This window comes from Leuciscus leuciscus (assembly GCF_965113295.1).
Source record: "Leuciscus leuciscus genome assembly, chromosome: 3".
In the NCBI taxonomy this organism is placed as follows: Eukaryota; Metazoa; Chordata; class Actinopteri; order Cypriniformes; family Leuciscidae; genus Leuciscus; species Leuciscus leuciscus.
Window position 1 is genome coordinate 37,160,180 of NC_138727.1, and position 12,866 is coordinate 37,173,045.

The following is a 12,866-nucleotide window of genomic DNA, read 5'->3' on the forward strand; positions in this document are numbered from 1 at the left end:
GTATTGTCAGTGACTGGATGGGGGAGTAGCCGGAGGACAGGCTGTGGGCGGGAGGGTGTAACTGCGGAGTGCGCATGCGCTCATGACGCGCCAGACTGGTCGATCGGGAGGGCTCTACTACACCGAGAAGGAGAGTGAGTGAGGACGTCAGTACATCAGTGAACAGCCCGAAGGGACGCTCGAGAAGGAAGAAGTGGCCAGTCCCTTAAAATATCAAGACAAAACCTTGGAAAACGAGAGCTTGTTGTTTTTCCCCCTCAGTCAGTGCATATATAGGTGACACCGGAGCATGTCACTATGACAACGTTCGGACTTTACATAGTAGCCTTCATCATCTCAGTAGGCGCTCAATAGATATATAATAATCGCACGAGTCGTTAAGGACTGTCAGTTGTCAATCCTAGAAGAAGATCGCAGAAGACATGGAACAGAGACTTGGTACGATGATCAGCTAGCGTCTTATGTGCCCAATCTAGAAGATTAGAGGAGAAACCGAAGACAGCAGCACACCTGGAGCGGCTCGAGCAGAATGGATTTCAGCACCATCCGGAACCTCATCACTAGATACGTGAGTAGACACGCGATCACTCTCGACAACTTGTTGGTTTGGTTTGCTCCATTTCGAAGGGCTGCAGTGCTTGTGAGACACATGTACTTTAAATCCGCAAATGAGACGTTGTATCTTAATTTGTCCGTTTACAAGGCGTGTGTGCATCACTTTTGAGCCTGTCTGTGAATAAATAAGCTAGCAATGGACGCAACCGGTATTTACAGTTACTAACGTGATCTCAGGCGTTTTGTAATGAAGTTTTCAATGCGGTTCAATTCCGATCTCGATTGACTGTGACCTGAATTCCCAAGCGAAGTCACTAATGTTATATTTTAATGCCTCGTGAAGACACGCGCTGAGCTCATGACTGAGAAATCACAGCTTGTGTTATGAAATATCAAAAATGGAAATTGGCCTCAATGAATTAAAACAGGCGTGGACGGACAGGTGTTGGTCATTGAAAAAGAATGCGAGTCGTTTAGTGTATTTGTTAATGTATGACGTTAGTGTAACATGAGTTATTTTTTTTAACCATTTACGTGGGAAGCACGCCATAAAATTTGGTTGTAAGAACATGTTTGATTAAACTAAAATCTAACAGACTATCTAAAAAATAAAAAAATGAGTTTTAACACATCAAATGTCTAAATTTCCTCAATTAAAATGGTCATTTTGGCCAAACTATAGTGTTTTAGTCAAGCTCAACCATACATCCTTGCTAGTTACTGTAAGAACAGTAACCAAATACCTATTTTTCTTTAATTTAATGGAAATAAAAGTTTATCAATGACTAAACCAAATCTATAGAGACCGCTTAATTTGGACTGAATTTGCTCATTTTGTTTGTTTAATTCTGGTTTATTTCATTTTTGATAAATATAGCATTTAGTTTGACCTCTGTTATTATTTGTTTATAAAGGAAAAAATCATAAAAAATATATATAAAACCTTATTTTGTACCCTAATAAGAAGTGATATAAAGGCTGAATTTCATGTTATTTTGTGCATCAGTAAAAAAATGAGAAAAATGAGAAAAAAAGTAACATTGTTGCTCTACATTGTTTTATTATATAATCAAATCGTTTTCATAGACGGGTCACGGGTTCAATCGATAGCTTACTGCATGCCATTCCTACACAGATTAGACCTGCTTTTAAGCCACTTAGCACTCAGTATAGGCAAGAGTACACGCTAAACCACTGTCCAAGCTGTTGGGGGGTTAGACAAAGAGATTTGCTCAGTAACAGAATCAAACATGTGCAGGTTAAATGTGTCAGCATGTGGTTAAGGACATTTTACTATAGACAACATTCACTTTGAGTAGAGTGGCAACTTGTTAGTTTCCTAATTTAAAGACCCTTAGGCAAGATACTATTTATAATTTAGTAGTGCATACAGTATAAGCCAGATTTTGTGGGTTAAAATCTATTGTACTATATGTAAATACAATAACTTGAGGATATTATGTAAAATCTATGTGTGCTGGGAGCTTAATGTTAGGACAGTTAATGATCTTGAATGTTGAATTAATTATGTTAGATGCAATGCAATGTCGTTTATATTCTGACTATTCATATCAAGGACGATAACGATAAATATGTAGGTCTAGTTATATTTATAGTTATCGTTCTTGGTGTGAACGGGCTTTAAGAATATTGGTTGGTGGCTGAAATGGTGAAAGCGCTGTAAAAATTGCATGAGTATTTAGTTCCTCCATCCCTGAAGGCCATATTAATCTGTTATTCTGTACTCAGTCACTGTAAGCAAGCTGACATGTGAACAGATGAGCAAAATCTCTTGCGCTGTCTAGACAGGCTGTAAAAAAACCAGATGAAAAGATGAAGAGTGTGCGATAAACATGACGTGAGAAATAATGGTCATGTCACAAACACCTCTCATCTGTCTGCTTATGTTTGTGTTTTGTTTGCTCAGGTTTTTTACGGTAAACCATATATCACATAGGGCTCAACAATAAGGCCAGAGTGAGAGAGTTTTGGGACGGAATGATCGCTTCAATGTTATTTTAGTATCATTGGGATATTATAGATTTTATATTTTAAATTACTTTTTATTTGTATAGTTTCTGTTTTCATTTTAATTGGTAAAGTTTAAGTAGTTTTGTTGTGTCCTCAGTCATCTCAATGGCAAAGAGTGTCCCAATCAACTTGAATTCACCCCATAAATATCTATATTCTTATCATTATAGATTGTTATTCATTTTCTATTTCAGTTTAGACAGTTAAACTAAATGAAATCGAGAAATGTTGCCTTGCCAACTAAACTAAAAGAAGTTGAATTTCTTGTCTAGTTTATTTTATTTCAGTTTTAGTTTTCTATAAGTGCCCTGCGCTGCTTGTGTCATTAAATATTAGATTGGTTAATCATATTGGGTTTTTATGCCTGGCATTTGACCAGTTAAAAAATGTTGACAAGGTTATTCAAAAAAATGTATTGATGAGTTCTTCACACAGTATGGCGAGGTTATGTCAAACATACAAAATTGTATTTGCATCAGAAAAATGCTTTGTTTGAAATGCAAATCAATAAAATGCAAGTCTTTCTTTCTAAACTTATCCTGAGGAAAAGTTTAAATATTTGTGAAAGGTAAATACAAGTCAATTTTGCTAGAAAACAAGCAGTTAATTTATCCCAGCTTAACCAATCATTTAGATAGAGCTGTGTCATGAGATCGGACGGAGTGTGTTAGTCACATGAGTTTTCCAGTCCACCCCATTGCTCTTTGATCTAATGTGCGGTAATGCAGGTTGGCAGAGTGAGAGGAGAAAGGCAAATGAGAGTACCGGGCAGAAGAGAGATGGAGCGAGAAAAGGATGATGAAGAATGAGATGGGTCAGAGAAGACGAGAAATAAGTCCCTGTGTGGATTTGACTGGCTCAGACGACAAAGGAAGTGACAGTGGAATGATTTGCTTTCACCTGTAGTAGCGCTCACTTCAGAGTCTGTCTGCTGAATGGGCATTTTCAATGTAGGAAGATAAATATGAATTGGAAATGTGAAACCTGTTTTAATATGTAAAGCTCATCATTTTTCGTTCAGCTAGAATAGTAGGTTAGATAAATGGTAATTTTTGTCTTCTTTAAAGTCCAGTGGAATGTTTCCGGATTAGATTAGAATGTGTGCAGTGTGTGTTTATTTTTTTTCAGCGTTCAAATATTTCTAATACTTTTCAGTATTCAAATAAAAGTAGTCAGTTGTAGATTGATTCTCCCTAGCACAAAGTAAAACTCTGGTGCTTTCAAAACATCCTAACATGGCAACGTTTTCAACCAATGGTGGAAGTTTGGGGTAGGGCTATCTTTTTGATCGACCAATGGCAGATGGAGGTAGTGTTTTTGGAGACCGTTTTAAAATCAATCATTGAATTGAGTAATGTCTTTCTATATAATGCTGTATACAAGTGAAATGGTACTCATTATTCCACGATAGACATTTCAAATCTTAGTATGCTACGTTACCAACGCATTTTGTGTAAAAATGCCTTGACTTTTGGTAGTTATGAGGAAAGAAATGTTAAAAATCGTGGTTCTCTTGTATACTGCTATTTTTGACAAATGTAGTATTCTACATTTAATAAAAAATCATCCTATTGCTGCAATATTGCTGTCCTATTCCGAACGTAGCGAATTAACTGTTTCTTAGCTGATTTTTGTTTAACAATCACTTTGATTTAATAATACAGAATAATTGTCTTAAACAATACGCACAATTATTTACATGACAGACCTGGTTTCCAGCACGTTATTATTACTGCACAAAAAGGCAACTTCGAGCCATCACCGGCTTCTGAATAATTTCCATCCTTAGACAGGAAGTAGCATGACTGCCCATATCCTGTCTCAGGAGGCTTCGAGGAAATCTGAGCTCTTTGTACAGAGGTAATCTCATCGTCTGCGGGCCAGCAGGAAAGACTTATTGGAAATCATCCTATGAGCAGGAATATGTTTCTGCTGGTCAGACAGTGAAACAACATGCAAAGTCATCACAAGCAAGTTCCTACTGCGATGTTTCTCTTTACAACTTTGAACATGATGATTTTACTGTATTTCATAAAATCCATTTAGTATGAGAGTAGAAATTGCATGAAGTGTTATTTGGGATACACTTAAAATATGCAGCCGTCACTTGCTTGATGTCCTTGACAAAAACATTCCAACAAAATTGAACAAACCAGATGTGGGTATTTACTGTATGTGAGTTTCTTATGATGGATCAGGTTGGTTTAATAAAGCTAACAGCAGTAGATCTGAGTGATGCCGTTGTCAAAGTTAACACAAATGAAATTCTGTCATCATTTACTTCCCTCTCATATCATACTGAATTGACATTTTTGGCACTGCTGGTTTAGTCTGCTGAAGAAGACGTACACACACATGCAGGCACACGCGGTCGTTCGCCGTTCATCCCGCTGACAACGGATGCTGACCCGTGAACCGTATCCTGGAATGATAAATGAATTGTTGGTAATCAATATGGGTGATGAAATGATAATCATTATCTTCACGCTTGACGTGCCCATCATAGTTCAACTGAAGTTCACGGTCTGCGCCCTTAATTACAGAGATGGGTGCTGTGTGAGAAAACCACTATAAGATTTTTGCAATAAAATGTCTAAATGTGTTCTCTCAAACTCTTACTTCGACTCTTCCAATTTGAGCGGACGGCTGCATTCCATTCTGAGCAACTGATAAGTGACAGCAAACTGTCAGCCGAACCCTTGTCCCTCAGGGTCTGTCAAACAGCAGCACCATGTGATTCTTTGCTAAGTGGAATGATCTAATGACTGTTGCTGTGGTCAAACATGATGTAATAATGCTGAGGTTTGTTCCCCTGTGTATGTGTCGCTGGATTTGAGTTCAGTAAAGAAAAGCGCATTCAAAAACTGGATGGGGGGGGTAATCGTTTGATGTAGCTTTAGGGTGGAAACATGGCTGTGTGTGAGAGTGACAGAGAAAAATGCTTGAAGAAAACTTAATAAAGGTCAGAAAGATATGCTTAGGCTATGTTTTGACAGAATTGTCACCTTCCATAAAAATATAAAAGTATGAGACGCTCATTTCTTCTCTCAAGCAGAAAATAGTGGGATCCAACAAAATTGATGCATTTAGCACAACTTAACAGTTTCTCTCTCTCTCTCTCTCTCTCTCTCTCTCTCTCTCTCTCTCTCTCTCAAGAAAATATTAAATAGTCATTTGACAATCACATGACCGTGACTCTTGAGAGTCTGTGGTATTTGTATTGGGTTTTCTGTACTTTCAGAAAGCAAGTAAATCTGGAGTCTTGGAACTAAGTTGTAGGTTAATGGTCTATAGAAATACCAAACCCTTTAGTCTTAAACTTTACGGCTGAAGACAAGAGTGTAGAGACAATTACATTTGAAAGGGAGGCTTAAGATAGAAACCAGCAAAAGACCTTGAGTTTGGAGTTCTTGGGTGTAACCCTGTATAGACTCACTTCAACTGTCCTAAGAAAAAACCAACATGCTGCAACAAGAGAGTGTGGTTCATTCATTACGATTTTTCTTTTTTTCCAGGGGGGTTTAAAATTATTTTCTTAAGTGTTATTAGATTTATGTTAAAATTATGATTTTGAATTTTCAAAGACGTAGAAGTTCTTTTAGGATTATGTCCACACTAGTGTGTTTTCATTTTAACACCGCGTTTCTCGTCCATACTGGCGCTTCTACTGCGTTTCAGAAAACTGTTGCCGATTGCTCTAATAGCTGGTATCTTGCACATGGTAGAGTCTAAAATGCAGTTTAACTGCACAATGGCTGCTAAAAAGGACAACAAAGTCAGCAAATCTTGCAGTTTCATCTCCATGATATTGATTATAAGGTCGTCAAGGCTGGCCTGTTATTGTCGTGTTCCGGTCGTTTAATGGTCATATGATAGGGGTGTGACAAATCAGAGAAGGATCCTCGATGATCCAGAAGACCCAATCAGGGAGTGAATGTGGGAAGCCACGCCTTTAGTTTTCAAAAGTCTCAGTTTTGGTCCATTTACACTGAAACGCAACCCCGGAGTATTCAAACTAAAACTGGGTCTGCAGCGTTTCCAAAAGTCTCAGTTTTCGAGGAACGAAAACTCAGAAGTAGTGTGGACAACAGGCGTACCCGTAGCAAGTTATGCGTTTTTAAATGAAAACGCACTAGTAAAAACTTTGCCTTAATGTCCACTCAGATTCATAAATCAACGATGTTTGTTATCCTACCACTTAATCAGGATAAGGAAGGGCTATCTCACACTTCAGACTGCTCAAAGCCTCCGCAAATGCCCTGATGATAACTCAGTTGTTGTAGAACTTCTGCTCCCATATAAAGTACTGTAGCTCTTGAGGGCTTACTGCACTCTTAATGCAACAGTCAGAGGAAAAAGCCACTGGAATAATGGCCTATTGATGGCTGTGAAATTGAATTGTGCTTGTTAAAAGAACACATGACCCTCCACTCGATAGCAATAGAGAAGTCTGAATGCCATTGAATGGGCAGGTATTTATTTGAAATAGGATTTTTTGGGCATTACATTTAGCTTTAAGATGTGGAGGGATTCATTCGAAATGGAACATGACCTTCAGTGGGTCTAAAAGTAAAAAATTGTGACTGATGAATATACACAGTGATCCCCCCCCCCCCCCCCCCCCCCTTTTTTTCTCTTAATCTTGGAGAATGTTATCCTGTATACTAAATTTATGTATATAAATGATAAATGAATCTGTCATCATGACATAAAAGAACTGCCTGCCCTTCTCAAGAGATCCCTGCAGAAGATGTGTAGTAATAAAATGATTTTTGTTTTGAGTAATTCAACAGACATTCTTTGCTGAGTCAGACTGTCTTTATATGAAAGTGTTGTTGAGTTTATGCAGTGTACCCACAGATCGATAGAAGCATTTACAAGGGCTCAGCTGCTTAGATCCAGGTGTCCCTGCCTGCTGGGAATGGACATTCACGCTCCATTTGTTTCTTTGCTGACCTGAGATCAGTTTAACACTCTGTCTGATCAACATTGTAGGCCCTGTTTACACCCGGTATTAAGATTCGCGTGGTCGATCGGATCACGATCTGATCTAGCAAACAGGTCAGTGGATGATGAAGTCAACATTGGACTGCATATTATAATATCCTGCAACAAACCAGGGAAGGGATCCTGTTTGTGGACTTCCGCTCGGCCTACTCCTCCAGACTAAGTTAACCCAGCTCTCTGTTCCTAGCTCTATTTGTCAATGTATCACCAGTTTTCTGATAGATAGGCAACAGCTAGTGAGAATGGGGAAATTCATATCCAACACCTGCACAATCACTTCTGTCCTGATTTGTTGGTGGGCATGGTCCATAAGCTCAGCGAACGCTGTGTGCGTGTTTCGTCTTCAACCCAAAAGTTGGGTCTTCAGCCGACAACGTTTAAATCCCGCCTGGCTAGCGCACTTCCCATACTGTTTACGCATTACTAGGTCAGTAGGCGGAGAGTAGGTGGTATTTTGTGGCCATTCAAATGCATTTGACCAAATTAGCGTCTACACTATGAAAGAAAATCCAGTCGAATGCGTTTTCAACTACCTCTGTAAGTGGCCGAAAGTGGACAAGCTCAGAACATTTTAGATATCATTTACACCTGTATTGGTGTAAATAGGGCCTTAGGTAGAGAATGGACAAGCTAGTCCCAGATCATTGTGAAAGGGAATGTTTTGACAAGTTCTAAACCTTTTATAGGAGATAGATTAAGTATTGTCCTTTTTTGTCCTTGCTAAAAGACTGAGGGACATCCTCTTGAGTATGTGCATTTAGTGAGGTTTATATAGACCTGATTACAGTATTTCTTGGGCACTTTTTTGACATGGAAGTAATTATTTATTTGTAGAACTGACTTTGCATTTCTTGCAATCTTGAAAGTCCCATTTTTAGATAAATAGCCTGGAATTAATTTAAAAAATATTTTTTCTGAAATGAGTAGTTAGATTGAAAGAGCTATATTTAGCATACTCACTGTAACGGTCATTTGGCTTTTCGCAGGTGTCCAGATGGAAGTTTCATAAATGTGAAACATAAGAGTGTTTTAATATAGAACTTGATTTATCAAACACCGTAATCTAACCTTCACTTGTCCTCATTCGCTTTTTCTTTTCATCCCTTCCCACCATCCCTAGAAACACTGAATGCTCTAAAGGAGATTAACCTGACAGGAGAGTTCAGCAGATCAAGCTGCCAAAAGTTCTGGTCATGTGACCTCACCCCTGTCTGATCCCATAATGCCCCAGGTGGTAAGAGCCCGGCCAGGAAGGCAAAGAGAGATTTATTGGAAAATATGTTTCGATATATTTATATCAAATATGGGAATTTTTTGCATCTGTCGCAGTGGAACAATAAGACGCTTTTTCTAGACCAAAGGGTTAAATTAATATTGTGATCAATACTAAAAAAAATATACTCTACCATTCAAATGTTTGGGGTCAGAATTTTTTTTTTAAAAGAAATTAATGCTTTTATTCAGCAAGGATGCATTAAATTGATAAAAAATATATACAGTAAATACATTTTATAATGTTACAAAAGATTTTTATTTCAAATAAATGCTGTTCTTTCTATTCATCATAGAAGCCTGAAACATTTTCTATCACCGTTTTCACAAAAATATTAAGCAGCAACTGTTTTCAACATTGATAATAATAATAAGAAATGTTATTTGAACAGCAAATCAGCATATTAGAATATATTTTTGTTTGTCCAACAGTGAAGCTATTTGAATAGAATAGGGGTCGAAATAGACAACAGTCTTATAAGACTGCCAATCAAGAAAGCTGCTATCATCTCACTGGCCTTCAGGCATTGTGTGTGTATGTGTGTGTGCGTCAGTCCGACACAAGCAGTCCTTGTCTGAGCGACTCACAAACGGAGCATGTGACGTACTGTTTTGGGGATTTACACAACTAAACAAGGGATGGAAACTGACAGCACAAAATGGACGGCCATTAACAGTGTGACCCAGTGACTTCCAGTTCCCCATAGACCTGTGCTATATCTTCTTATAATGAGAGAAAGGAAACAAAATGTCACACTTTGTAACACAATATTCCTAAGAGACTCTCCACACGTTCGGATGATGAACTGCTTTGTGCAGGTGCAAGAAAAATAGGAAAGAATTGTAGATAACAGTAACACCACTGCCAACGTTAGACTGTGCTTATTCATGCAGATATAGCCACAGCACTATCACAAATCAACACACACACACACACACACACACACACATTGGATTTGTGGAAAGCTATAATAATAAAATGCTGTGTATTCAGGTCAGAGTTCCATCCATCCATCCATCCATCCATCCATCCATCCATCCATCCATCCATCCATCCATCCATCCATCCATCCATCCATCCATCCATCCATCCATCCATCCATCCATCCATCCATCCATCCATCCATCCATCCATCCATCCATCCATCCATCCATCCATCCATCCATCCATCCATCCATCCATCCATCCATCCATCCATCCATCCATCCATCCATCCATCCATCCATCCATCCATCCATCCATCCATCCATCCATCCATCCATCCATCCATCCATCCATCCATCCATCCATCCATCCATCCATCCATCCATCCATCCATCCATCCATCCATCCATCCTCAAGGTCATGGGTTTGCACATCCCACTAAATTTGTTGTTTTAGAAGCACCGTTAAATGTAAACATGGAAAATACTGCCTGATTCCAAATTTCTGTGCCCATCAGGGTGGATTATGAAGACTAACATGTTTGTCTGCCTTCCTGCTGGTTTGCTTAATTATGTATGAGATCAAAGTCACTGATGAAGTCATGTTATTAACATGCCCAGGACTCGTGATGATTACAAGATTAGTACTCCCTGTGAGGAGGCTACTTAATGAGCAAAGGCTAATTAGCCAGGCGCCACACTGCCTATTAGAGATCTCGACATACAAGAAAAGTTGATTTAGTGATCGCAGAGCCTGACTTGTTGCAATTTGCATAGTGCATCAGATTATGGATATGTAACGTTTGTTTTTGAAGAATGAGAACAGAATAAGAAAGGTGACCTGGTTAATATAAAAATAGAAAATGAAATGTACTTTTTTGGTCCGTTTTACCCAAGTTTAGGGAGAAGAATAATTTACTATTGGAGACATCCACTGTTGCCAGATCTTCCCTTATTTTATGTCTTGTAAAGGCATATGGCCAATACAGTTGGCCGTCATTACACTTGTAGGAGGACTACTCGGATGGAAATTATAAAGCTGGCTGGATAAGAAGGTGTGAAGAAAGAAAAAGCTGACATCTTTTTCAAACATTTACTTGAACTCTCCTCATTTGAGTACATGCTGTGACCATGCCCCATTTCTGCCCAGGAGCTCACAGGAACACAGGAAGTAGAAGCATTGATTTATTAAGAGTTGGCAAATTGAATCAAACCTTACGAGAGCACCTGGCTTTTTCGGCAGCTCCATTTGCCAGCATGGCTCATTAATGAATGGAGGGATAATAGTCGCCACCGTCTGTGACTCTATTTGTCCCCAAGAGAATGTGTTCTTTTAGACTCTGGAATTACTCATAATTAACTAGTGGTATTGCTTGTGATTATGGCATTTGTCATCTTCCTCCGTGGGATATTTGAAAATTAACTTTTTTTCCCCATGATGCAGTTCCTTAAGAACACAATCCATTCTTTTGAGTGGCCATTTCTTGTTTTGACAATGATAAGTTGTAATGGATGAGAATATTATTACCAGAAATTGCCTGTAGTCAGTTTAAATGGGAAGCTGCTTTCTTCTGTTGCTGATTACTAATGTAGGTAGGCGGACATGTGTACTGGGTCAGGGTCATCACATTTAATATCCTGGACCCATCTGACCCACTTTAAGACTTGGAAGACATTAAAAGCCTAAAGCAACATCTTACGGTTTTTGCAGTAGTTACTTTAACTAGTTTTCTGATTGTCGGCACTCATATTTTGTTAATTTTTAGCTTGTTTGAATAAAGATTCTGGATCCAGATCCATATTAGTTCTTCTAAAAACCCTTTTTTGCACCTTTATTTTGAAAATATTCGTTTGAACGGGTATCCTGTACATTTAAGGCTCTGCAGAATCTTGTTCTATTGACCTATTTTATCTTCTCCGGGGGAATATGAGGGCCCAAAGATAGACAGTGTGGTTAACACTCTTGGATATTTGCTTGCGTATCTTCTTGTGAATAATCAAGCATTCTCATGTCTCGCACAGGAATGTCTCCACTTTCACTCTGTATCTCAGCTGAACTTACTTTACTGTGCGAGCTGAAGACAAGCAAAGAGGTTGGTTGAAGCGACAGTCGGATCAAGCATTGTGTAACATTAAAATCACACTGGGAAAAGCCGTTAATGGGCACAACATAGAGCCAGGGACCTCATAAGACCCCACAATCCTTTGAGTCTCTGGATGATAAAGCGTGTGAATGAAGACGTTTCTTTGAACCGAGGAACAGGTTGAGAGAGTTCATAGTGATTTCATTGTGAAGTGGAGGATTAAGCCACTTTAGTAATGTTAGTCTGGGAGTAGAAATTGCCCTTCCTTGTGTTACACCGTAAGAGGGTGTATTCTGTCGAGGACTCAATAGTATAATGACAATAATGGGATGATATAACAGTATAAAGTCCACATAATAACGCTAAAGATTCTGCGATACCCCTACTGTATTTGTGCAGCTGTCATTGAGAAGAACTGCTTTACATAATTCATATGTGAGCGACAAAGAAGCATTGATGCGGAAGATCAGAAAATAGAAAACAGGGCAGGATGTGTTCCTGAACAAATCAAGACGTTTAGTTGTTTACAGTTCCAACATTATAACTTGCCACATTAATATATTTATATTCATTAATAACCATTGGAACACTTATCCACAATGAAAACCATTAAGCAATATCTCATGAGCAAGACTGCTGATCATCAGCACGATTGCTAGCGTGATCTTGTTTATGGAACTGTAATATAAAAACTATAAGTAGGCTGAATATTGAATAAACGTAGGCTACATTTTATACACAAATGCCAGTTTCTTTGTGCATTTTTCCTCCGTCAGCGGAAATGACAAAGCAGTGACATTTAGTTCCTGAATTAATCAGTGTTTTGATTGGTTGAGTGAATGATTCAGTGATATTAATTTGAATTGAAGTAATTTATAACTTTTAGTCTTTGTAAAGTTCCAATTTAAATAGATAAATGATCAAGTCGTGAGATTAAGTTTTTAATTTACCATATTTTACTATAATTTCAACAAACAATATTTAGCCTAACTA

At 38.4% G+C, this 12,866-nt stretch overlaps 1 protein-coding gene across 5 annotated transcripts in view; it reads left to right on the forward strand.

Moving 5' to 3' along the window:
• Window positions 1–110: 110 nt before the first annotated feature.
• Window positions 111–12,866, forward strand: part of atp11a (ATPase phospholipid transporting 11A) — an 81,875-nt gene continuing 69,119 nt past the window's right edge. For all 5 annotated transcript variants that reach the window (XM_082164715.1, XM_082164716.1, XM_082164717.1 and 2 more), the window contains exon 1: window positions 111–568. In XM_082164715.1, coding sequence (XP_082020841.1) covers window positions 530–568 — 39 coding nt within the window. In that variant the 5' untranslated portion in view covers window positions 111–529. The remainder of the gene's footprint in view (window positions 569–12,866) is intronic.